The sequence below is a fragment of the Sus scrofa genome, chromosome 8 (assembly GCF_054392235.1).
Source record: "Sus scrofa isolate SSC_HxYL_T2T_F1_AM1 chromosome 8, Sscrofa_HxYL_maternal_Yorkshire_Landrace_v2.0, whole genome shotgun sequence".
Lineage (NCBI taxonomy): Eukaryota > Metazoa > Chordata > Mammalia > Artiodactyla > Suidae > Sus > Sus scrofa.
Window position 1 is genome coordinate 3,045,908 of NC_139390.1, and position 23,990 is coordinate 3,069,897.

A 23,990-nucleotide genomic window follows, 5' to 3' on the forward strand; every position below is an offset into this window, starting at 1 on the left:
CTTTATAACCCTCGCAGCCGGAGTAGCTGCTGCTACCTTTTGGACGGCGCCCTTTTCTCTGTGTGCATTTTTTTTCTAACAAAATAAGGACACACAGAATATACGGTTTTGTAAGCTCCCTTCACCGTGGCAATACAGCAGTGAGTCAGCACGTAAAAGCAGTGTTGTTTGATTGTAATGTTCTTATTGACAGGGTCATATTATAGCTCTCACATCAAATATGGCCATGTTCCTGTTATGATTTACTATGCCGGATAGAGCGCTGGAGAGAAGAAAGCTAAGGGAAACACGTGTACCTACACGTGCTGGTGGCCAGTTACAGAGCGCAGCCTGTTGTCATGGCAACCGCCCCGGGACTTGGATGCAAGGAACTGGATCTGGGAGCCCTGCTGGGCAGGACAGATGCAGAGGAGTGAAGCGTAGGGCCACTTAGCTGCCCAGCTGGGAGGTGGGCAGGCCTCTTTCTGGGCAGGGTCATGTTGGCAGCCGTTGACATCCTTAAGCTGCCTTGCTGATTCCTGCGGTCAGGGCTGACCCCGGGCAAGGCGGGCCTTGCTAACTGTGTCCCTGAGGCTGAGCGAGCTGGTGGGCAGCTACGTGTGGTGATCGTAGCAGGACAGAGATGGACGGTGCAGGGCCTGAGCCTCCACTGTCACCTGTAGATGCCAGCCTCTCCCAGCCCCCACTGCCTCATCTCCGTTTACGCAGAACCGTATCGACATGCAGGAGGTGCGGCAGGTGGAGCAGGCACAGGTGGCGCTCCCGCTTCAGGAGGAGACGAAGGCCTGCAGAACCCGCCTGGCTTTGGCAAATGCCAGATCGGCTTTCGTTCGGTTTGCACGCTCGCCCCGAAGACCCTTGCCACGTCGAGCATGGAGTTAGGGAGACGGACTCCTGGTGGATCAGAGTCCTGGAGCCACCAGCCTGGGGACAGAGGGGAGACAGGCGCGCCCACAAAGGAGGAAAACATCCAGCCCAGATGGCAGAGGGGAAGCAGGGCTGGCCTCTTGGAGGCGGAGGGCCAGAGGATGAACCAGGCACGGAGGCCTGGGAAGGGCATGTGGGAGGGAGGAAACAGCATGTGCCAGGCACCTGTGCCAGCATCCTCAGGCTCTGGGAAACTGTAAGATAAGTGTGGCAGGAGGCACGGGGTCGGGGAGGGAGAGGCCAGGATGAGCAGATACACAAGGGCCAGACCCCCAGGGCCTGGGTTCAGAGTTTCCCTGAAGGCAAAGAGGAGCGTCTCAAAAATGCTCATCGGAGACATCAGAAGCACAAGTGACAGCCTTGGGATTTGAACTCAGATCATCTGAACACTCCCCCGGGCCCCAAAGGAAATTGCCAGGAGTTTGACATGTCAGGTGTTCACTCTCAGCCTACATCACAAATGGCAGAGTTCACCCCCTCACGCCCAGCGTCTCATGCTGGCCTTGGAGTTGGGTGGTCAGGGAAGGCTTCCTGGAGGAGGTAGGCTCGAGCTGCGGGACTTCAGAGGGTGCAGGAATGCTGGAGCACTGGGGCCGAGCTTGGCACACGGAGGGGCATGAGGATGAACAGGCTGGTGATATCAGGGCGGTTTTGGGACTGCCGTGAGGTTCCGCCCTGAAGGGGACCGCGGAAAGGTGTGGGCTGGAGGACAATGGGATGCAGCTGGCACTTGGGAGATGTGGCCCTGGCAGAGAGGTGGGCAGTGGGGGCACATGGCTCTGCAGTCAGACAGCCTGCGTCTCCTCCCTGGCTGTGTGACTCTGCGAGCGTTCCTGACCTCTCTGGGCTCTGGCTTCCTCCTGCATGAAGTGGAGCTCCCGCGAGTGCCCAGGGCTGCCCGGGGTGGAGCACATCGTGCCAGGCTGCTGTTGGTGGTGTTTGTTAGAGGAGTGGCTGGCAGGTCGGCCCCCGGAGGCAGTGGCTGATCTCCACCTAGGCAGCGAGGACCTAGGGCAGAGCCCCCAGGAAGGGACAGCAGGTTCCGTGCAGAGAGGAGGCTGGGTTGAGATGAGGGTCTGTGGGGTCGCGCCGACCTAGCGGGGCAGCCCGATGGGCCAGCTTTGCGTGTGGCTGGCAAGGCCAGGCTGAGATTAACCCTCAGGGGCACACGGGGGAAGGGGCCATCACGTGCGTTGGGTCCGGGAGGGCGGGAGCGTGGGCGTCTGCAGCGCTGGGAACTGGGTGGTGCTCGGAGTGTGATGAGGTGGGACCACAGACTGTAAACCGTCAGCATGGACGGTGCGGCAGAGACACGGGGCTGAGACTGGTATTTGGGGGTGAACCTCTGCCCTGCAGTGACAGCCAAGCTCATGTATGCTTCTGTGGCGGCTGCCCAGCTCCAGGGCCCACCTGAGTCCACCACGTGCCCCCAGGCAGCCCCCGAGCCTCCGGGAGGGGCCAGCGGGCAAGAGAGCCTGCTGGTGGCAGCCGATACAAGGGAAGCCAGGCCATCGCGGGGGACCGAGCCACCGGGTGGACGGTACCTGAGCAGATGCAGGGCCTCTGGGTGCACCACACCCCAAGGTCACACCTCAGCTGGCAGTCAGACGTCAGGCCACCTCTTACGAGTGCTCCAAAGCCCTAAGTAGGTGTGTGAGGGGGAAGGCATGGATGTGTGTGCTGCGTATGAGTGTGGGTGGGTGTGGTTGTGTGCGTGTGTGCAGGGGAGTGTGTGTATAACGGTTGGGTGTGGGGATGGGGTGTGCTAGCACATGCGTGTGGGTGTGAGGATTGTGTCAATGCGTGAGGGTGGATGTGTAAGAGAGTGCGTGTGTGGGCGTGAGTGTGCACACCTGTGGGTGGGTGTGGCAGTGCAGTTGTGAGTGTGAGCACATGTGCTAGTGTGCAGTGAGTGAAAAAGAGGGAGCATGTGGGTGTGTGCAGGAGTGTGAGTGGGTGTTTCTGCAGGTGCGGGAGATTGTGTGCCAGTGGGTGTGAATGGGTCAGTGGAGGTGCGAGTGGGTGTGTCCCTCTCCACAATTGTAGGTAGGCACATTCTCTGTGTGTGTGCAAATATTTGTGTGTGCAGGCCTGATGTGCATGTTGAGTGTTTGCACACATTGTGCATGTGTCTAAATGTGTGTGTGCATGCCTTTTATGTATGTGTGTTTTATCTGTGCACACATGTGTATATATGTTTGCACGCATACAGATGTATTATGTGTTTATGTGCATCCACGTGGGCATTTGTGTGCCTGTTTACACGTGTGTGTTCGGTGCCTGCAGGCATGTGTTTGTGTGTGTGCTTACCTGTGTGTTTGTATGCATGCCTCCAAGTGCGTGTTTCTGTGCATATACGCGTATATGTGTGTTTTCTGTGCCCGCCCGTGGGCATTCCTGTATGCACAGGTGTGCGTGCGAGTGTTTAGTTCTCACTGTCTGCCGGGACACGGGCCCACGGGACCACGAGGCGTCCTGGTCCCCGTGCCTCCGACCCTCAGCCCCGCGGTCCCGTCCCGCTCAGGCTCGGCTCCTGGCACTGAGCCCCGCGGGCGCCAGGGAGGGGGTCTCACGGCCCTGGCTCTTTCCTTGCTCGGGCAGGCGAAGCTGGGCGACGAGATCCTTGACTACAGAGACCTGGCCGCCCTGCCCAAGAGCAAGGCCATCTACGACATCGACCGGCCAGACATGATCTCCTACACGCCCTACGTCAGCCACTCGGTGGGCGACAGGCAGAGCTGCAGCGAGGTACCGCCTCCCAGTCGGCCTCTTCTTCTCTGGGCCCCTTTTCTCTCCTTGGGCGCAAAACGAGGGTGATGGGCTCCCAGGGTGCTGCCATCCAACGCCCTGAACCAGGGGCCTCGTTTTGGAAATGGGCGGTGAGGGCAGGACGAGACGTGGTCCAGGTTTGTGGCATAAAGCCCTGTCCCGGGGACCGCGCTCGGGCTGCTGTGACCCGATAGAAGGTCTCAGACCGTGTGCTGGGCTCTTCCCATCGGAGGAGGGGCCGGTGGTGGGGACGCGCCTGGGCCTGAGCCATCGTCTCTGCCCTGAGTGACCGCCTGGTGGCCTAACGGGCTGCTCTGTCTTGTGTCCACAGTCCCCTCAGTTGCTCTCGCCGACGCCGCCTGAGGTAACTGCCTGCCCCAGCCCGCCCCGTCTGCTCGTGGTGCTGCGTCGGGTGATAAAAGATAACCGCCGGGGCTGCCCGCAGCGCGTGGCCTCTGCCCGTGGCCTCGGGCCAGGACCCTCGGAGGCTGGGCGCCCGCCCCGGCCTTGGGGATTTTTATGATCGCGTCTCACTGCATGCTCCCCCAGTGTGTCTGCGGGCCTGCAGTGTGGGTCCCTGGGGCGCAGGTGTCCTGAGGGCCGGGTTGTGGCTTCCTTTAGAGAAAGAGTCTACAAGGTGGGTTGGCCGGGGCCTCCTCTTGCGCCTCCAAGTGGGACTCGTGGGGCAGACCCTTGAGTCCTCAAGGATAAACGTGCCGAAAGCATTTCTCCATCAAATAGCATTTATTATCAGCAGCTCACTCTTTTCTGGTTTCTGAAAATTGATTCATGACGTCAATAGCAACTAATCAGACTCTAGTCGTCATGAGCCTCAGACCTCGGCTCCAGAAACGTGATAACCAAACCCTGCACTGTGGGCAGCTAACACTAAGCATCCATGCCCACGTGTGGCCACGAACCCCACAGATGGGGAGGCAAGGAGACTGACCTGTAGGGTGACACTGGCTGGCGGGGCTGTGCAGAGGACCCCCGGGGCTGGAGACTGGATGGCAGGGCTTTAGCCGCCCCAGGGGAGGGGGTGGCCAGGCCAGAGGGCTCGGGACGAAGCCCGGGGGGGACTGGCAGATGTGCTCCCAGCACGAGGGCCTCCTGAGTGAGACGCGCAAAGCTATAGGGACAGTGGCTCTGAGAGTTCGGCCAGAACACGAGCCGTTGGAGCTGGAGGTGAGCTTGAAAAGACGTGGGAGCCGAGAGCCCCAGACCCAGGTCCTCGCCCTGCTCATCCCCACGCCGGCCTGGGGTGGGGGCAAAGCAGCACCGTCCCCCCGTGGCAGGATGCCGGCCTGGGGTGGGGGCAAAGCAGCACCGTCCCCCCGTGGCAGATGCCGGCCTGGGGTGGGGGCAAAGCAGCACCGTCCCCCCCGTGGCAGGATGCCGGCCTGGGGTGGGGGCAAAGCAGCACCGTCCCCCCCGTGGCAGGATGCCGGCCTGTGTCCTGACTCAGGCCAGCATGCCAAGCTGTGGCAGGCCTGCTCTGCCCCTGCGGCATGGTGCCATGCCATCTCATGCCCCCTGCCAGCCACCGTGATCATTCTCAGAGTTGCCCATCCTGCCTGCATGGAGTCTGCTTTGCCAGTGCCTGTGGGTCTGACTCAACAGGGCTGTGGCCCTGGGAGGGGCTTCTGCCTGCAGTCCTCCCCCGAGCCCTCGCGGAGGCAGGGAGAACACAGAATCTTATTGGTTCTCCAGCCGTGTGCCAAGGAGCCTTGGGTGCCGGGAGGGGTGAGGGCAGAGAGGAAGTGGAAGATGTCGGTGGTGGAGCCAGTGCCTCTGCCCCCTCTGCGGGGAGCCCCAGCGCCCGGGAGGGGCAGAGGGAGGGTGGGCGGGACCCTGACCGCCAGCCCTGTCCGGCTCGGGGAAGGTCAGCACCAAGGCCAGCTCTCCAGCCGGCTCTGCAGATGGGCCGCGGCAGGTGTAAGGGACCTGGTCCTGGGGCCGCGTTGGGTCTGCCTCTTGGGTCAGGAGAGCAGACGCCGGGAGGAGGGCGGTGGTGCGCTTGGCCCGTGCTCAGCAGGCTGTCTCCCTCGCAGGGGGACCGGGATGACCGCTCCTACAAGCAGTGCCGCACCTCCAGCCCCAGCTCCACCGGCTCGGTCAGCCTCGGGCGTTACACCCCGACCTCACGGTCGCCCCAGCACTACAGCCGCCCAGGTACTTGTCCCCGGGGTTCCTTTTATCCCTGTGAAGCTGCGCTTCTGGCTGCTTTTCCTCTGCGAGTCTGTGTCTTACTTTACGCAGCTGGGAAAACGACGGACAGGGTGTGGGGTTGCCGGGGTGGTGGAGAGCTGCTCTCTTGAGTGATGCACAGCAAAGGCCCTCTGGCGTCTGGGCGGGGACAGAGGCAGCTGGTGCCCCTGTCGGTTAGGGGAGCCGTCCCGTGACACACGCAGGGCAGTGCTGAGCACGTGGAATGGGATGTGTCCGTAGCAGGAGGTGTCAGAGGTGAAACTGCACCCAGGGCAGGAGACCGGAAGTCACTGAGCTCCGAGCTCACGTGGTTCTGGGGAGGTTTCCTCTGTGAAGGCGAAGTCAGTGGATGAAAACTAGAGTCCGCACACCCACTGGCATCTGCCTGGCCCCAGAGACAGCCGTCCCCGTGGGGAAATTTACCAAATTGACCAGGTGGGGAGAAGCCCGAGGAGAGCCCTCTCTGCCCATCCCACCTCGTTCCCTGCCTGGCGCCCGGCTGTGTACTGCTTTCCTCACCTCTGGAGACTCCGCAGGGGCTCCGCTCACACACTGCTTTTCGAGGGATTTTTCCAAGTGGCTTCCTCCTTGGCCGGCTGCTGCATGGCTCCATTCTCACCTCCATGGACTCAGCTCTGATTTTTGCATCCTTTGTGGAAAAATCAAAACTCATTCATTTGCAAAATTATTTTCATTGACTTGATGCAATGTGCCTGGTACACCTTGCTCAACAGAGGTTTAGAAAGTGGGTGTGTGAGTGAGTGTGTGAGTCAGTGAATGAATGAATGAGTGAGGGCATGAATGAATGAGAGAGTGAATGAGTGAGGGAGGGAGGGAATGAGTGTGTATGAGTTAGTGAATGAATAAGGGAGTGAATGAGTGAGCGAGGGAATGAGTGAATGAGTGAGGATTGAATGAGCGCATGAGGGAATGAATGATTGAGTGAATGAATGAGTGAGAGAGGGAATCAGTGAATCAGTGCGGAATGAATGAGTGAGAGAGGGAATGAGTGAGAGAGTGAATGAGTGAGGGAGGGAGGGGATGAGTGTGTATGAGTAAGTGAATGAATAAGGGAGTGAATGAGTGAGCGAGGGAATGAGAATGAGTGAGGATTGAATGAGCGCATGAGGGAATGAATGAGTGAGAGAGGGAATGAGTGAATCAGTGGGGAATGAGTGAGTGAGGGAGGGACCAGGTGAGCCAGGAGAGTCTGGGAGAAAGGCCACTGGCCTCTCTGAGGGCCCCTCTCCTGACCCCGGACCGCCACATTCAGGTCACCTGGGTTTGTCAGCTGTGCCTGGCCAGGTGGCTTCCCCCCAAGTCAAGACCTGAATCCCTGCTGGGCGAGGCCAGGGTGACTGTCAGGTGACAGACCACTCCCTGGTGCGGCCGGCTGCCCTCCACTGGGTCCTGGCTCCCAAGGAGCCCCCATGTGGGGCAGTGGGCAGGGCTCAGGGGCCAGCAGCCCCCGCCGAGCAGGCCTGGCGCGGCCGCCCTGACCCCAGAGGGCAGGGCTTCCTCACGGCGGACCCAGGGCCCTGGCCCAGAGTGTGCGTGGCGGCTTCCGAGAGGAAGCAAGGCTGTCCCTAGCGGAGCCGGGCCCGGACCGTTTTGGACGCGGTGGCCGGCGAGCGAGCGTGGGCAGACTCTGACTTGCTCTCTGTTGCCCGCAGCTGGTACTGCGAGTGTTGGTACCAGTAGCTGCCTGTCCCTGCCCCAACACCCAAGCCCTCCATCCGTGTTCAGACGTCATTACGTCCCCTACTTCCGAGGTAAGGTGCGCAGGCCCGGCCGCGGCCGCGCCTCGCTGTCCTGTGTCCGTCGCATGGCTTCCCCGAGCCTCGTGTCTCACGCCCGCTCCCTGCTGTGTGTTGTGCGTCCCGCTCTGTCGCTGTATAAGTGTTCCCAGGGGGTAACTCGTCATGTCAGCGGGGGAGCGGCCAGGCAGGGGGAAGACCCTAGGATCCACCCAGCGCCCTCCCTGGCCTCGTTCCCAGGGCCTTCACCTGCATCAACGCCACTCACTTCCCACGGCAGCTCAGCGGGTGTAGGGACGGCTCACCGAGGTGCTGGGGGGCAGAGCTAAGACTTGTCCGTGGCTTCGGCGTATGGTGGCCTAAGGCACGTCCTGCGTGGCTGCAGCTCCTGCCAGGGTGCAGACCCACCCACCGCCCACCTCCCCGCCAGACATACATGTGGGCATCACACCAGGAACAGGGCCAGTTCCTTTCCAGTCTGTACGTTGTGGACTAAATTGTGTCCCCCCGGGTTCAAGCAGGAGTCCCAACCCCCAGCATGCCTGGCTGGAGAGGGGTCTCTAGGACACAGTCAGGGCCCCCTGAGGTCATGAAGCTGGGGCCCTGAGCGGGTGAGGGGCCGGCCTTTTAGGAAAAGGGACAGACACTGCATACGCTTGGTGGAAAGACCCCACGAGGACAGAGCAGCTGTCTCCTGCCGAGGAGGGAGCCCCCACCTGGAACCCAGCCCTGCCAGACCTTGATCCTCGATGGCCAGTCTCCGCAACTGTGGGACACGAACGTCCGTCGCACAAGCCACCCGGCCCGTGGTACCCTGTCACGCAGCCCTCGCTGATCAATACGCCGTGCAGAGGCTCTCAGGACCGGAGGGGAAGCAGCGACGTCTTGCTGATTCCCCGAGAGGCGTGTTAAGGTCCCCGTTCCTTACGGCTGTTTCAGAACCTCTTCCCCAGAGGGGCCTGGGCTCTGGGGAGAAGCAAGCGCAGCCGGCTGCCCTCATTTAGGGGTGGCCCAGCGTCACTCCGTGGAACCTGGACGGTTCTCAGATGTGTCATCGGCCCTTGGCTGCGCGACCCCGTGTGTGTACTGAGGAGAGAGCTCCGATCATCGGGCGCCAACCTCTCTTCTCCGGGGACCTGTCCTCGTGGCTCACGGCCTCTCCTGGACCCACTGACTCTTCTGAAAAGCAGCAAAGCCTGAGCTGGCACATCCTCGCAGCAGCAGGGCTGCACCACATCTGCGTGGCACTGGGGCGTCATGTGGCCGGGGTGTGCCCTCCCCCGGAGGCGGAGAGAAGACTCACCTCCCAGCGGAGCAACTGACTTAGACGAGTCCCGCGGGTCACCTGCTGAGCTGCGTCACCTCCCTTCGCCCAAAGCTCAGAGACCAAGCTTCCTCCCACCTGGCGGGGCCCTGCTTCGGATGGGGCTGCCATACCTGGGCTCCCTGGCAGAGGTGTGGCCCAGAGACCAGGCCAGACAGCGTCCACACAAATGTGAAGAGGTGACTGGACAAATAGATACAGGGGGAGAAGAGCCTAACCTCCAGGCAGAAGAATCCGCAGTAATTCAGGCGGTTCCTCCGCCGGGCAGGAGGGCACCTGCCTCCCCACGTCAGGTGTGGCTGTGCAGGGCTTCCTCCCAGAGGGCACAGGGTTGGGGGGGGCCTGGATGTGGAGGATCCTGGCCCACACGACCACGGCCGGAGGTCAAATCAGTCACCATGGGAGGTCACGTGGCCGGCAGTGTCCCCTGATGTGATGAGACGGACACACCTCCCCTCCCTGCTCTCCCTCCTGATCCCGCAGCCCCGTCCAGTCGTGAGAACACATCTGACGAACCCCAGCCGAAGGCCGGTCTACTTGGTCTACGAAGCGCCTGACCAGCCCTTCTCCAAACTGCCAAGGTCGTGAAGTTCAAGGGGTCCGAGGAGCGTGAGGAGACGTGACGCCCAGGGCCGCCTGGTGTCCTGGACAGGGTCCTGGGACAGAAGGAACGTGAGGGGAAAATGGGTGAAACCCTCAAAAAGTAAAGGGTTTAGACCACACCCCTGTCAGGATGCGCCATCGACACGTAAGGCAGGAACAGCGGGAACGGTGTGGGGTCCGCGGGAAGGCCCCACACTCCCCGGAGCTGCTCCGCGGCACAGCGCGGACTCAGACCAACAGGAGGCGGCCGCTCGGTGGCCGGAGCGTCCCAGGTGCTGACAGGCACCCTCCAGGCATCCTTGCTTCCCTGAGGATGCCGAAGACCCCTCCCCAGCAGAGGCCGGGAGGTTGGAAGTCGCCTCGGTCCTGCCCCTGCTCCAGGAGAAGCCGGGCACCTCGGCGCACAGGATCTCGTACCTTTTCAGAGCTGCCGCTCAGCTGGACTTACTTCTGGCTTTGTCACATCCATGGTGACATCAGTGGCTGGGGTTTTTGCTGCCAAGGCCTGCAGAGGTGCACCTGCAGGGCTGTCGGGGGCAAAGCGCTGCAAGTGGCCCCACGTGGGGTCCGTGTTGGGGTGCATTTGCGCTGACTGAGCGACACAGCGAATGAGCAGGCGGGTGTGTGTCCAGAGCAGGGAATTTTTGGGGGCGGGAAGGTCTGCAGCTGAACCTCGACCCAGGAGGGCCTAGACAAGTGGGGAACACTAGAAAGGGGGTCCAGGCGGGGTCGGGGGAGGAGGGAGGCAAGCACAGGCGTCCTGGGCCAGGTCCATGGTCTTAGAGTTTGGTGACCAGAATAGGGGCCCCCGGATGGCAGGTGTGAGGTGGGCGTGACAGGCCCGTGGGGCCACTGCTTCTGTGTCCCCCAACTGCCCCTGCGTCTCAGGTCCCCTGAGCATCTGATGAAAGCCGCAGTCCTCCTGAGACACACATGCGAACACACACTCAGTCTTGCTCGTGACGTCAGATACTGCACCGTCTGACTGGAGGGGGCAGAGTCCACGATGTGTCAGCGTCTGCAGCCACCTGGCGGGAGCAGAGAGAAACGAGCCTTTTGAGGCTATGCCCAGGCATGCCTGGCACAGTGGTACCACCCTAAGCGAGTGGTCCTCGGCTGTTCTGGGGTCTTAGCAGATGACAAAGCCCCCACTTCCACCATGTTCTGCTGCCCTTGGGGATGGAGGGGGCACAGCCACTGTCTTCCTGCCGTGCCTGGGGGTGTGGTCCTCCAGTGTCGCAGAGTCTGCACGGGCCTGAGGCTCCAGAAGGCTCTTTGCTGCACTGGAGGGCAGCAGCAAAGGCAGGGGCTCCCTCCAGGAGGCAGGCGACAGTCATCTGCCTGAAATGCCACCGGTGCTGACAGGTGAAAGGGTGCCACCCCCAAGAAGACCCTCGGAGCCGTGGTCAGCACCTCCTTTGCGGCCTTAGCCCGGTTCAGGCCGCTGGCTTTGGTCTGCTGGACCTGAGCCCTCCCCGCTCTGCCCTGCGGCCACCCCTGGGCCCCCAGCGCACCCCCCCCCCAGCAAGAGGGCGCCCCAATCCGTCTCCTGCGCCGTCCCCGTGAGCCCGCCTCCAGGTCGGCCCAGTGCTCTGTCATCACCAGGACCTCGGGGCCCCGCGGCTTCCAACAGGGTATTTTCAAGTCGGAAGTGTCCCTTTGCCTCTGCCAAGCTGTCCCCATAAGGTGATGAGGGATTCCTGAGGCTGAAGGGCAGGAAATGAGGTGGACTTTGAGGAGTGGCCCTTGAAATGCGTGTCTCGCTGAAATGAGCTGTGCGCCCACCACGCAGTGTTCCTCGCCCGTCGCATCCGTGATCCCTTAAATAGGTGTCGGGGGGGGACGGTCACCGGGCCACCACAGCCGTCTGAATCTGTGACTTGATAATCCAACCTTGTTCGCAAACTGAAGTGACAAATCCAGATGGGGTGAAAGTCCAAGCCAGGATCAGAGGACTTTCCCATTTGATTTGGCAGAAAAATAGCTTTATTGGGAAGCATGGCAGCAGCTGTCTCTTAGTCTCCTGTAACTGATACACTTTCACTCAGGGGCTTTGAAGGACTTTTAAGGATGGATGTTGGTGAATTCTAGCTCTTTATTCCTATCCTGAAAGACTCATTTGCAAGTTCTCCAAGAAAGCGGCATCTTTTTCTACAAGGATACTTAGGGAGGGGGAGGGCTTAGTTGTGGTGAATTGGCGATTCACCAAATGGCAGCTGTGGCCGAGCAGCCGCCTGGCTGTGCCCCCCCCCAAGGAGAGGAGATCTGCCTTCCTGAGACCTGGGGACCAGCAAGGCTCTGCCCTGGGCACCCCTGTTCCTCGAGGTTGGATTAGCAAGTCATGGGGCCCCATCTGGAGGCGCCGGTGGGGCCCAGACTCCCTCCCCTGGGCAGGGAGTCTGTGCGGCCCCCCAGGCCAGAGAAGGGGGCTCGCAAGCTTTCAGGCTTGAAATGCTCTCCTCTGCTTCTCCCTCCCCGCCCTCTGCCTGCTGCCCTTGCTCGTCGGTCTGGAGGCAGTGAAAGCGGCCGGAGCACCCCAAGCCTCTCGGTGCCCCCAGACAGCAAGCCTCCCCCCTCCACCTACCAGCAGGCTCCTCGCCACTTCCACGTCCCAGGTAGGCACCCGGCCGCTTGCCAGGCAGACTGGCAGTCGGGGGGGCTGCCCTGCCTGCCTCGGCGGAGGTTGCATGAGCCTCTCCCCTCCCCCACCCCAAATTCTGAGATTCTTTAAAACTCAGCTGAGGGGTGTGCCCATCCCCAAATTGGCCAAAGCCCCACAAACCCCAGGGAGACGATGCTGCCCTCCTGGGACCAGGCTGGAGGAAGCGCTGAGCGGGCCACTGTGTCCCCGGCTGCCCGCTCCCTCTGCCCCCCTTGCCACGGTGGGTGGCATCTGGGCTGAGTGGGGCTGATCCGCGGTGTGGGCCTGGTCGCCCGTCGCTGGCAGGGTGCCCGATCCTTCCTGGTGATTCTAAAGCTGGGTGGCAGTTTGCCGCTGACAAGAAAAGCAGTGGAATGAAAGCTACCGCCCTCTGCTTGCTCACTCTGCTGTTCTCCCCCTTTTTTTTCTTTCTTTCCCAGACACTGGCGTAAAAGACAACATCTATCGGAAGCCCCCCATCTACAAGCAGCACGGTACAGTCGGGCTTCCTCTGCATGCCTGTCCCTTCCGCTGCGTGCTCCTGTCGTCCCCGATTCACGCGTGGGAGGGGCCGCGGTCTAATGATTAGGTGCAAGTTCATGGTCTGAATCTTAGGTGCACATTGGCCGGCAGGCTCCCGAGAGGCCCCTCGCTAGTGATCGCGGAGGGCATGCCTGCGCCAAGACGCCTCTGTGTAGACCCCGGCGCTGAGGTGCAAGGGCCGGGCTGGGGGTGGGGATTTGTGACCGAGAGCTGGTCTCGGTGCTTGGCTTCGGTGATGCTGCTCTGAGGGAAGCAGCCAGGCTGACTTCAGCCTGGACGGTGAGGGATGGAGGCGCTTGGACCCTAGCCTGACCCAGCCTGGTCTTTGGCAAAGAGAACAAACCAGCATCCATCACTGAGTCTTCTGCGAGAATTTAAGTCCTGGGTCTTGAGAACTTCTGATGATCGAGAGAATGGCCCAGCCTTTGGTTGAAAAGTTTTCTTGCCCCGGCAAACAGGGCCGAGGTGTTGGTGGCGAGGGCGCCTCTCAGCCCCTGAGAGTGTCCCTCTCACGGGTGACCTGAGCCTGCAGGGACAGGTGGGCAGGGGCAGGTGTCCGAGCTAAGGCCTTCCCCGGTTGTCAGGGAACTTCTGGTGGTTTGGGGCATGCTGCTTCACCACCCTGTGCCTCTGTTTCCTCGTCTGCAAAATAGGACGCCCCTCCGCCCTGCCCTGCTCACAGGCTGGCTGCGACGACCGGGTGGGCTGATGAACGCGGGCACAGCTTCCACACTGTAAAGTGCTATGCACATGATGGCAGTTGTTATTAAGTCGCTTGAGCGCTAGGAAGAAGCACTCCCACCCTTTAAGGTTCTTGTCCGGAGCCCCCCCCAACTCCCGAGACAGCCACGTCCCCTGCTGGCCACGCTGTCAGGTGGACGCCGTTGGAGGGGATCTCATCAAAGTGTGTGCTCTGTCACTGACAAATCGAGGTCTAGCTGTGCCAACAACAGGGCTTCTTTGTTTTTTTAAAGCGTTCCCCTTGATGGCGACAGGCCCCGTGCTTTGTGCATTTCTTCTTCTTGCCGAGAAAGAAAAAGATGCACAGAAAGTCCTGGGAGCCCAGGCCTCTAAGCTCTGCCTCTGGATGGGAGGAGCCAAGAGCCCCAATCTCCCCAGGGACCTGGGGGAGGGGTGGTCCTCAGACTCCAGGGCCCTCGGAGGTCGTCAGGTCCCGCTGCCGGGGTTCCGGGTGGGGAAACTGAGGCCCAGTGAGGGAAGGAACGGGTGCTCGGTGGCGTCTTTCCATCACAGCACCCGGGCTCCAGCTGGAGGCTGTGCGTTCTGTCCCCGTCCACGGGAGGGACTGACCAACCTGGCTTTGTATTAGCCTCTAGCACGTCACTTCCACGCACAGGGCAGGGGGCCAGCCCCCGGGGGAGAGATAGGCAGTAAATCAGATTATGAAATTGCTCACGAGGTGTTCCGTCATGGCGCAGCAGAAACAAATCTGACTGGTACCCATGATGTTGCAGGTTCGATCCCTGGCGTTGCTCTGTGGGTTAAGGATCCGACGTTGCTGTGAGCTGTGGTGTAGGTCACAGACGGGGTTCAGATCCCATGGGGCTGTGGCTGTGGCATAGGCCGGCAGCTGTAGCTCCAATTGGGCCCCTAGCCTGCAAACCTCCATATGCCAGGGGTGCAGGCCCGAAAAGACAAAAAAAAGAAAGAAAGAAATTGCTCCTGAGCATCTGACGGAGCCTGCTCTAAGACAAAGAGCTTTTGACAGTAAGTCCTGTAACAAAATCAGGCAGCAGAGGGTCAGTTTACTCTGACCAGTGGTCATCTTTGTGTGTGTGTTTTTTTAAATCTGGAGGTAGGAGTTCCCTGGCGGCCTGGTGGTTAAGGGTCTAGCATCGTCGCTGTTGTGGCTCAGGTCACTGCTGTGGCTTAGGTTCCATCCCTGGTGTGGAAACTTCCTCATGCTGCAGGCTCGGCCAAAAAAAATAATAAATCTGGATATAAACACCTCTTAGATTCAAAGACAAGTGAAGTCCTGTTTGGCTGAAGCCCAAGCAATGACCAAAACCCTTTTATCGTCCTCGAATGTGGGCTTATTGATGATTTTAGGAAGTAAACTCTATGGAGTGCCTGCTCTCTGCCAAGCGTGCGGCCACCCAGCGAGGACAGACAGGAACAGACCTGAGCCTACCAGAACTCAAAGAGGCCGTGAGGGGAGCAGGCCCCCAGAGGTGCCGCGTGGGCCTGTCACCCAGCCTCCCTAGACCACCCTCAGGGCGTAAGGGATGTGTTGGGATGGGTGTGGTTTCCAGTGCCTTTGAGATGCTCTGATTTTACAAGCTTGTCCTCATCTAGCTGGACCATATCCTAGCAGAAGTGTGTTTTGAGTGCAGGCATCCATGTGAGCATGTGTGCGTGTGCGTGTGCGTGTGCGTGTGCGTGTTTAAAGCCCATGGGCAGCCCCTGCCCACCCCCCGTCTCGGCAAACTGACCATCCAGGAGGGAGAGAGGAGCGCACCATCATTTTAATCGCCAGACGCTCCAAACTCTGGGTGGTAAGTTGAGGTACCGGACTGTTTAATTAGTTTAAGACGACAGAGTCAGTGAGTTTTTTCAATGTAAGCTTTTTCATTAATGTGTTTACTTTTCAACTTTTAATTTCCAGCTCATCAAAAACAAATCGTTTTAATTTACACTGTTTTCTGGCCCGTTCCTGTTTTGGGAGATGAGCCTCCAGCATGAGGGTGCCCAGGCCTGCGGATGGGGGGGCCCCGGGGTTGGGGACCAGGCGATTAGCACTCATGCAGCTACCACTGGATCCACCACGTGGGCTGCTGCTGCTTCTTGATGCGGATGCAGCCCCGAGCCTGGGATTATTATAGACGAGGGAATCAAGGCCAGGGCTGCCAAGTGACCAGTCCCTGGCCAAGGCAGACCCAGGTCCGCCTGACCCCTGAACCTTGACCCCTGAACCCACTGCTCTCATTTTGCATCATTTAGGGATTTTCTTGGGCTACCTTAGTTCCAGCCCTCCTTGGTTACAACTTTTTTTTTGTCTTTTTGTCTTTTTAGGGCTGCACCCATGGCACATGGAGGTTTCCAGGCTAGGGGTCGAATTGGAGCAGTTGCTGCTGGCCACAGCCACAGCCATGCAGGATCCGAGCCACGTCTGCGACCTACACCACAGCTCACGGAAACGCCTGATCCTTAACCCACTGAGCGAGGCCAGGGATCGAACCCGCAACCTCATGGATGCTAGTTGGGCTCATTACCTCTGAGCCACAACGGGAACTCCCTATCTGGTTACAATTAAATGGCTTTAAAAAAAAAAAGAAGAAGAAGAAAGGCAGCAGAAGTCACTGAATAGAAAATAAGAAGAAAGGGGAAAGTGAGGGAAGGAGACTCACTTCCCGCTATGTTGGGAGCAGACAGGGCAGGACCAGCGGAGGACATGGGACTGGCTGGGGGGGCGGGTGCTGCTGCCCCCCGTGCCCCCAGCTAAACACCCAGCTGCAGTGGGGACATTTCAGTGTCTTTTGAAGGGTCCAGAGTCACTCGCAAGGTTGAACCCGGGACTCTGCCAGGCAGCGGGATGCCGGCCACAGCCACTCCCTGCTGGCCTGTGGCCCTCGCAGGCCAGTCCCCGCTCTGGGGAGCAGGGTTCGGGCTTCCCAGGGCTCTACGGGTGGCCATGTGACACTCGGCCCAGAGCAGGGACTTTCCTCCCAGTGGAGTGAAGCTGGCCCAGCTTTTAGACAGTGGACAGGGAATTCCAGAGAAAAAAGAGAAGCCCTCCCCCAATCTTCCCAGGAAGGTGACTGCCCAGCTGCAGGGACCTTTCAGCACGTGCGCGCCCTCAGGTGGCAGTGTGCGTGGAGGCAGTGGCCCGGGAGGCCAGGGCGGCGTCTCGTCACCTCCCAGACCTGCGGCTGCCTTTGCAGACCCCGGGGGCTCACCCACCTCCTGACGCCCAGAGCCCCCCAGCCCGGAGAGGACAGGACAGGTGACCTGCGTGACCTGGCGCGTTGGCTCTGGTACCTGGTCTAAAACAGGAATTAATCACATCTTCCTTGTCTCTGGCATTCCTTTGTCATGGGGTGGAGTCTCACCCCAGCTTTGGGACGGACGGAAGGGGAAGCAGCCTGGCTGCATCTCCGGAAGCAATCTAGAGCCCTCCGCTCTCACAGGCAAGCTCCCCGCAGAGGTCCCCAGGACGCAGGGCAGGACATGGGCCTCTGCCCAAAGGCGCCTCGTGGCACATGCCCTCCAGGGCTCAGGAGGAGCTGCCTTGTGTTAAAGGAGAGAGAGAGAGAGAGCGCCCCATTTCTCTGGCTGTCCCGATCTGTCTTTTCCTGACACCCCTCAACGGCACGTCACACAGTAGCTGCAAGGTTCGCCTCTTGTTGGTTCCTAGTATTTCAAACTCCATCACGGTACAGCGGCCACATGTCGTCTCAGGCCACCCTCACATTATGGAGGCGTGGCCATCCTTTGCCCATGTTACAGATCAGGAAACTGAGGCTCAGAGCTTTAAGGAAGCGGCCCGCGGACGACGCAGAGTGCCTGGTGCCTCTCTTTCCGAGCCGTGCTCTTAGTCCTCGAAAGAATCCCTTGTGTTTTGCCAGCTGGCAGATGGGCCCCTTGGTTTGGGTCTAGTGAATCCTTCCATGCCTGGTAGAGCTGGTGGCATCTGCAGAGAAAACTTGCTGGATCTTGGTGGACTAGCCCTCTGGTGGGAGGTGGGCCATTTCTTGAACCCCAAGGTAACTCTCCAGCCAGAGCTCGTCTGGCCCAATCCCAGCCCTGCACCCCGCCGTGGCTGGGTGAGGTCCTCGGACCTGGGGTGGCCTCTGGTCCCCACTCTGAACCCCTGGATTTCATATCCCACAGCTCTCTGGCGGAGCCACTTAGTCACCGTGGCCGTCGCAGATGACCGCAAGTGTGACGGTCCAGCCGGGGGCCTCTGAGGGCTCCTCGGGGAGGCACCCCCTCACCCCCCAGCCCTGGAGGCCTTCTCTGTGTTAGACGATGGCAGTGCTCTTAAAGCTCCAAGGAGCCACTGGCCCGATTGTCCCTGGGGCTGCCGCGCGGCTGCCGAGTCCCGGCTGACGTACGGCCAGACTTTCAGGGCTCCGCTGCCCAGTGATGGCCGTTGTCTGGGCAACGGGAGAGCCCAGGCTGACGGGCATGCGCCGAGCTCCCGCCCTCCTCCTCTCCATCACTGGGCCCCTCACGCCGGCTCGTCGCCAGTTTGCCTCTGTGAGCGGAGAGAACGGGGTTTTTACCTTCATGTTGAAAACCGCTGTCTCTCCTGGGAGAAGGAGGAGCAGGCAGCCGTCGGGAGTGACGCAGCGTCGGTGTATCCAGAACGGTCTTCACCTGTGGCCTTATCTTGTCAAGGTCCCGTAGCCCAATCCCCAGTTTCCAAGCTCTCGGGCCTGATATCAGTCTTGTCCTTGGTGGTGCACGAGGCTGGGTGCTCCAACAGGCTAGAAGGTCCAAGCCCCCCGCAGGCTGCAGGTAAGGAGCCCACCCTTGGCGTGTCCTTACGCCAGCCTTGGTCTCCGTGGCAGGTGGCGAAGGACACGGGGGGCTTGCTTTCGTTGTCCCGTGCATGGGGTCAGGGCTTTATCTCGGGAAGCGCAGGCCGGGTCCTTGCGTGCTGACTCGGATGCTGAGACCGGTCGGCCTGATTTCCTTGATGGGGTTCGGTTGGAGGTGATGTCGGACCAGCTGGGCGACAGCCCCCCAAAAGTGGCTGGATGGGGACCACAGACGCCTCCTCGCTCCGTTCCTCAGTCCAGACGGTCTGCTGAACAGTGGGCGTCCGCCGGCTCTGTTCCAGCCAGCGCACCTGCTAGCGTGTTGCACCCTCTTCGCGGCTCTTCCCGGAGCCCTTCCGGGCACCGCTCACTCCCTGTTGTGTGTGTTGCGGGGAGTGGGGTGGGGCCGGCAGAGGGAGCCCTTGGGAGTCCGCCGGCCCGGGTTCAGCCGTCAGCCTCTGCCGCCCACCCGGCCGGGGTCTTGAGAAAGGCAGGTTGCCTCTCGGAGCCTCCGGGCCCTGATCCATAAAATGGGTTGTGGGACGAGCAGTAGTGTCCACCAAGCGCCCAGCTGAGTCTGAGCCAGCAGGGCCGGCCAGCTGTGCCCTCCCGTTGCGTTGCACTTGGAGTGGCCTCGTCCAGGACCCCGACGCCATCGCCCCGGGAAGGGGCGGGGCTGCGCCCGGGTGTTACCGAGGCTTCACCTCACCCCCTGCCCTTGACCCAGCCCGGCCTGACCCAGGACCCCCGCCCCCACCCCCGGCCCTTGTCTCGGATTGTCTTCCATTTTTGAGCATGACTGGGAGGTGGGGCGCGGAAACCCAGACGCGGCGGCTGATGATGTGAGCGATGGCCTTTTCTCTTGCAGCCGCGAGGCGACTGGACGGGGAGGATGCGAGCCTGGAGCTGGACAACAGGAAGGTAATGCCGGAACAAGGCTGGTTGGGTGGGGGCTTCTCTGTCCTGCAGCTGCGGGGTCCGGCGAGGCCACTTGGACCAGGGCCCAAATGTGGGGGCGGGCTCCCACCTGCCTCCTTAGTCCTAGGACCTACACGTGTACTGCCAAGTCCTCCATCTATGCCTGGGACTTGGTCGGGGTACAGCTGAGGGGCTGTCTGCAAAGAAAGGAAAATTGAGGCGCATACTGTAGGATTTGGCCTCCAGGCTGACCTTGCTCACCTTGGCTCAAGAGCCCAGGCCTGTCATTAAGGAAAGAGCCCAGGGCTGGCTCCCCCGGCTCTCCCTGGGTGGAGCCACGTGGGCCCCTGGCCGCCCCCAGCCTCAGTCTCTGCATCTGTAAAATGGAGCCATGTCACTGCAGGTGACCTTGATGTCCCCATGATTTTTTTTTTTTTTTCCCAGCAGAAGACTAGCTGGCTGATTTCCAAGGGGGACGCAGACACGAGGACTAACTCTCCAGACCTGGACAGCCAGGCGTTGTCCCACAGCAGCGGGACCGACAGAGGCCCCCTCCAAACGATGCATGCGGACGACCTGTACTCACGTGAGTGCTTCTTCTGCTTTACAGCGGGAGCTGCAAGTGTGCGTGAAGGGCCGTGCAGACACGGGGACCCACAGTCCCAAGCCGAGCCCCGCAGGCTATGCTTGTTCATTCAAAACCCTGGGAGCTGACTGGCCGTCCAGGGCGCGCAGGTGGAAAACATCCCTGGAGCCGCCTGCCGGTTCCCCCGCTGACGGCCCTCACCAGTGCACTGCCCGCGGGCCACGCCCCCGTGTCCCCAGAACTCTCCGGAGCTGGCAAGAGGGCGGAAGGCCAAATTGGCTCTTTTGGGCAAAGGGCTTCCGGGCCGCCAGGCTGGATGCTGAGGGCCCGTTTCCCTGCAGCACAGACGGGAGCATGGTCCAGGCGGGCGAGTCCAGACTCGGAGCCGGTACAGGCCTTGTCCTCATTCTTGGCAGGGACGAGAGACCCGGGACTTGGGACTTGGGACTTCATACCTCAGGGCGTGCAGGAGACAAAGCTGACACCTGCCTGACTGGGGGGGGGGGGTGCCATGGGGCTGAAGCAGGTATCTTCAGATGTCGAGTGAAAGCCTGATCATGTTTCACGTCCAGACTAAATCCGAGATGAAAATAACGGCAAGCAGCACTCTGATGCCCAGAAATAGTCTTTGGGTCTCAGCTTGAGACAAACTTGAGGCTTAGCGCAGAAGCAAGGCCAGGAGGGGGGGATGTGGGCGAGAGCATGCAGAGCAGAGACACAGGCTTTGCCACGAGCAGACCCGAGTTCAAATCCCGACTCGCCACTGGCTGTGGGCGGGTTACACTTGTTGCCAGGCCTCATTCCGCCCGTGGGCCTGGCGGGGCCGCAGGCGCCCCGTGTGCAGCCAGCGCTCTCCCTGGCCCATCGTAGACGCTCAGCAGATGGGCCTTTTTCCCGCCGTCACCTTCATCCTCATCTCTACCTGCAAACTGCTCACAAACACAGCGCGTGCGTTCTGATGCGGCAAAGAGGGAGGAAGCGTGGCGACGGCTGCTTCCTGAAGAAGAGCCCACAGACAAAGGCTGTGTTGTCTTGTGCCATCGTTGTCAGCGATGTCTGCACCCCGTGCCTCGCCCGCCAGGACTGCCGCCCTGGAAACGGGGTTGCAGAGCCAGAGCCCAGGGCTGACGTCACCACCAGCAAGTCCCCCAGAGGGACTTGTCCAGTCGGCATGTGCTCCTCCTGGGGCAGGTCCGGCGGGGCTGAGGCAGGAGGCCCATCCCAACAGCAGCTGGGTGAGGGGTGAGGGCTGCAGGGCCGGTCACCAGAGGACCGATGGGCAGACTCCAACCAGACAGCGCTAGCCCCACTCTGCCCTCGCGGGGCAGGATTGGCATGTGGTCCGGCCACTGGCCTTGACCTTGGGCCTGTCTGCTCATTTCTCCTAATGGCAGATATCTTAGGATGGTGAGAGCTCCTGCTGTGCCACCCCCCCAGCAGCCCCCCACGCGTGGAAGGCACCAAGGCATCAGCCCTGGGGTCCGAGAGCGCTCAGGGAAGGACCGTCTGGGGGTCCCGGGGGTCTTTTCCTGCTTCGGTCCCTCCCTTCCTGGGTGGCGGGCAGGCCCGTGTCTGCAAGGCTGGTGGCCACCAGCTCCCCAGACTCTCCTCCCTGGGCGCTGCCCACTTAACTCCGCAGCCTGCCTGTGGCTTGGAGCTCAGGCGGGGGGCACCATGTGGGGAGAAGCCCGGGCAGGGGATGGGCTGCCCCGTGGGGCCTGCCTGTGCTGCACTGACCTGCCATGTGACCCGTGCATGTTGCCCCCACCTCGTGCATTGCCCCCCACTTGCACACGCCCAGGCAGACCCAGCGGGGGCCTGGAGAAATGGGCATCTGTTTCGGCCAATCACACACCTGCAGGGTCTGTTTGTCAGGTCCACTCCTTGCTGTTGTGTCCCCATCACGAGCTACAGGTGCAACCACAGCTGGGAACAGGCCTCCTTCCATCCGGGCGCACCTGCCTGCAGGGCTTATCGTGCCCGTGCTGGACTTTGTGCTCGGCCTGGGGCCACCGTTCCCCAGGACAGGCCACCTGGGTGTGTGTCCTCCGGGGACGCAGGCTCACAGTGACTGTGGCGACGTTCTCTTGTCCCTTCACTCTCTCTGGACGTTCTGGTGTCAGTTCCTCTGAATAGGAGCCCGCTGTGTCTAACCGCTGCAGCAGTGCCTTTCCTTCTGTCCTGGGGACCTCACCTCGCTTCCCAATGTGCATGGGAATGGCAGCGAGGACCCAGGCTGCTGGCCGTACCTCCATCAGTGTGCCTTGCTCTCTGCCAGCCTCCTGAGAAATGTGGGCGGGGCGGGCGGCAGGGAGGGGGATCCCCCCTCTTCTCCCAGACGCCTTCTCACCTTAGCCCCCAGTGGGGAGTCCATGGACACCAGTTTCCTTTGCAAACAGGCATGATTGCACTGCGCGTTTGCACATGGCAAGGAATGCCCGCCTACAGCCCCTGGGCATCCATCTGCAGCGCCCCAGGAAGGCAGGACTGTGATGCTTAACACAGTGGGCGCTCAATAAATGTTTGTTGAATTGAGATGCGTTAAATTCAACGGGTATTTATTGAGCACCCACTCTGTGCCAGACGCTGAGTGGGGCGCCGAGGGGGAGACGGAGAAGACACGTGCAGCCCAGCCCCTGCCCCGGAGCAGCGTGCAGGGGGCTGGGACAGGCAGACGCAATGCCAGGAGCTAGGGATGTGCACCCCGCTGCCGTCACCCACCTGGGGCCCCGCATGGGTCTGCAGGGGCCACACACAACCTCATCCCACTCATGACACCCTGAGCTCGTCTCACTCGAGGCTGAATTCATCATTCAGTCATTCATCCATCCCTTCACCAGACATTAACTGAGCACCTACTATGTGCTGGACACGGTGCTGGGCAGCAGAGAGAAGGTGGCGAGTGGGGCCCAGTGTGGCGTCCCTCGGCTCATGGCAGCACTGCCAGCTCCTCCAAGGAGGGCTCACTGAAACACGTGTGTTGGAATCCACTGCTCTTATGTCCCCTACGCTGCGCCAAAGGCATCTCCTGGGCTTCGCGTGTGCTCGGTTGTATTATTGATGAGCCTGGTTTCTGCACATGTAGGGGATGACGCTGGTTTTCTGTTACGAGAAGAAGGTCCTGAGCCTTTTAGGGTGGGATTCACTGCCCCACGAGGGGATGCCGGCCACCCCACCCCCGCCCTGGCCCGGACCTGGCGGACGGGCCCACCTCCCTGACCCTTCAGGTCCTGCCCTCCCCTTTGAGGCTCCCCACCGCCCTCTGCAGGTGCTCAGAGATGTGCTGCTATAAGAAACACTCCAGGCCGGCCGGAGACCCTTCCCTGAGGACTCAGTGACCCCAAGGCAGGACCCGCCACTTCCCAGGGGAATGAGGCCTTTCCGCAGACATCAGCACACAAGCAGCAGGAAGGCGTAGAGGTCGGGGTTAGACAAGCTCTGCACTAGGAACCAAGGCAGCACAGATGGCCAGGCCAGTGTGGGCCACCCCCCACCCTGCCTGTGGATTCGCCTTTTGTGTCACCTTCTATGTGTCCGTCCCCATGGAGCTCTGTCCCCATCTTCCCCTGGTGCCCGTCCGTGGGAAGGTGGGGAGACGGCACCTCTGTTCCATTCTCCTTTCCCTGCCAGCAGCAGAAAGTGGGTTTGAGGCGTGGGCAGAAGTGGCTCTTGGAGTTCCCACTGTGGCTTAGCAGGTTAAGTATCCATGAGGACATGGGTTCAATCCCTGGCCTCGACCAGTGGGTTAAGGATCCGGCGTTGCTGTGAGCTGTGGTGTAGGTCGCAGATGTGGCTCAGATCCCGCGTCACTGTGGCTGTGGTGTAGGCTGGCAGCTGCAGCCCTGATTTGTCCCCTAGCCTGGGAACCTCCATATGCCACAGGTGTGTCCCTAAAAAAAAAAAAAAAAAAAAAATAGTGGCTCTCTCGTTGTGTCCTGTTGGTCCTCCAGGGTTTCCAGGTGAGGCAAAACCCTTCTCCATTTCTTAGTCCAGGGCTGAGAGAGAGGCTTGATGTGGTGTCTGCCAATTCCAGGAGAATTTGGGGAGTGGGCTCGGTTGGGTGTCGTGACCTGAGGACCCTGGGCTAGAAGCCACGAGCATCACACCGATAGGACGTCAACCTGCCCTCATTTTCAGTAGGACAAGAGAAAGCCCAGAGATGGGCTTGGCTGCCCAGCCGCAACCCGTGCTCGGGGAGTGACCCCACACC

The 23,990-nt window shown here is 60.8% G+C and overlaps 1 protein-coding gene and 1 non-coding gene across 51 annotated transcripts in view; both read left to right on the plus strand.

Annotated features, from left to right (window-relative positions):
- Window positions 1–23,990, plus strand: part of ABLIM2 (actin binding LIM protein family member 2) — a 138,108-nt gene that overhangs the window by 91,793 nt on the left and 22,325 nt on the right. For 10 of the 50 annotated variants that reach the window (XR_014812083.1, XR_014812081.1, XM_084971396.1 and 7 more), the window contains 9 exons: window positions 3,529–3,675; window positions 4,028–4,060; window positions 5,748–5,868; window positions 7,578–7,676; window positions 12,102–12,203; window positions 12,670–12,723; window positions 18,134–18,253; window positions 19,145–19,197; window positions 19,639–19,780. Coding sequence is in view for 46 of the 50 variants with exons in the window: in XM_084971396.1 (XP_084827522.1) it covers window positions 3,529–3,675; window positions 4,028–4,060; window positions 5,748–5,868; window positions 7,578–7,676; window positions 12,102–12,203; window positions 12,670–12,723; window positions 18,134–18,253; window positions 19,145–19,197; window positions 19,639–19,780 (871 nt within the window). In the remaining 4 variants the exon portion in view is untranslated. The remainder of the gene's footprint in view (window positions 1–3,528; window positions 3,676–4,027; window positions 4,061–5,747; window positions 5,869–7,577; window positions 7,677–12,101; window positions 12,204–12,669; window positions 12,724–18,133; window positions 18,254–19,144; window positions 19,198–19,638; window positions 19,781–23,990) is intronic. The other 40 variants (XR_014812087.1, XR_014812082.1, XM_084971399.1 and 37 more) reach the window with 14 other exon arrangements.
- Window positions 22,279–22,359, plus strand: MIR95 (microRNA mir-95). The gene has a single exon (NR_038493.1). It is a non-coding gene; the product is annotated as a microRNA mir-95 (primary transcript).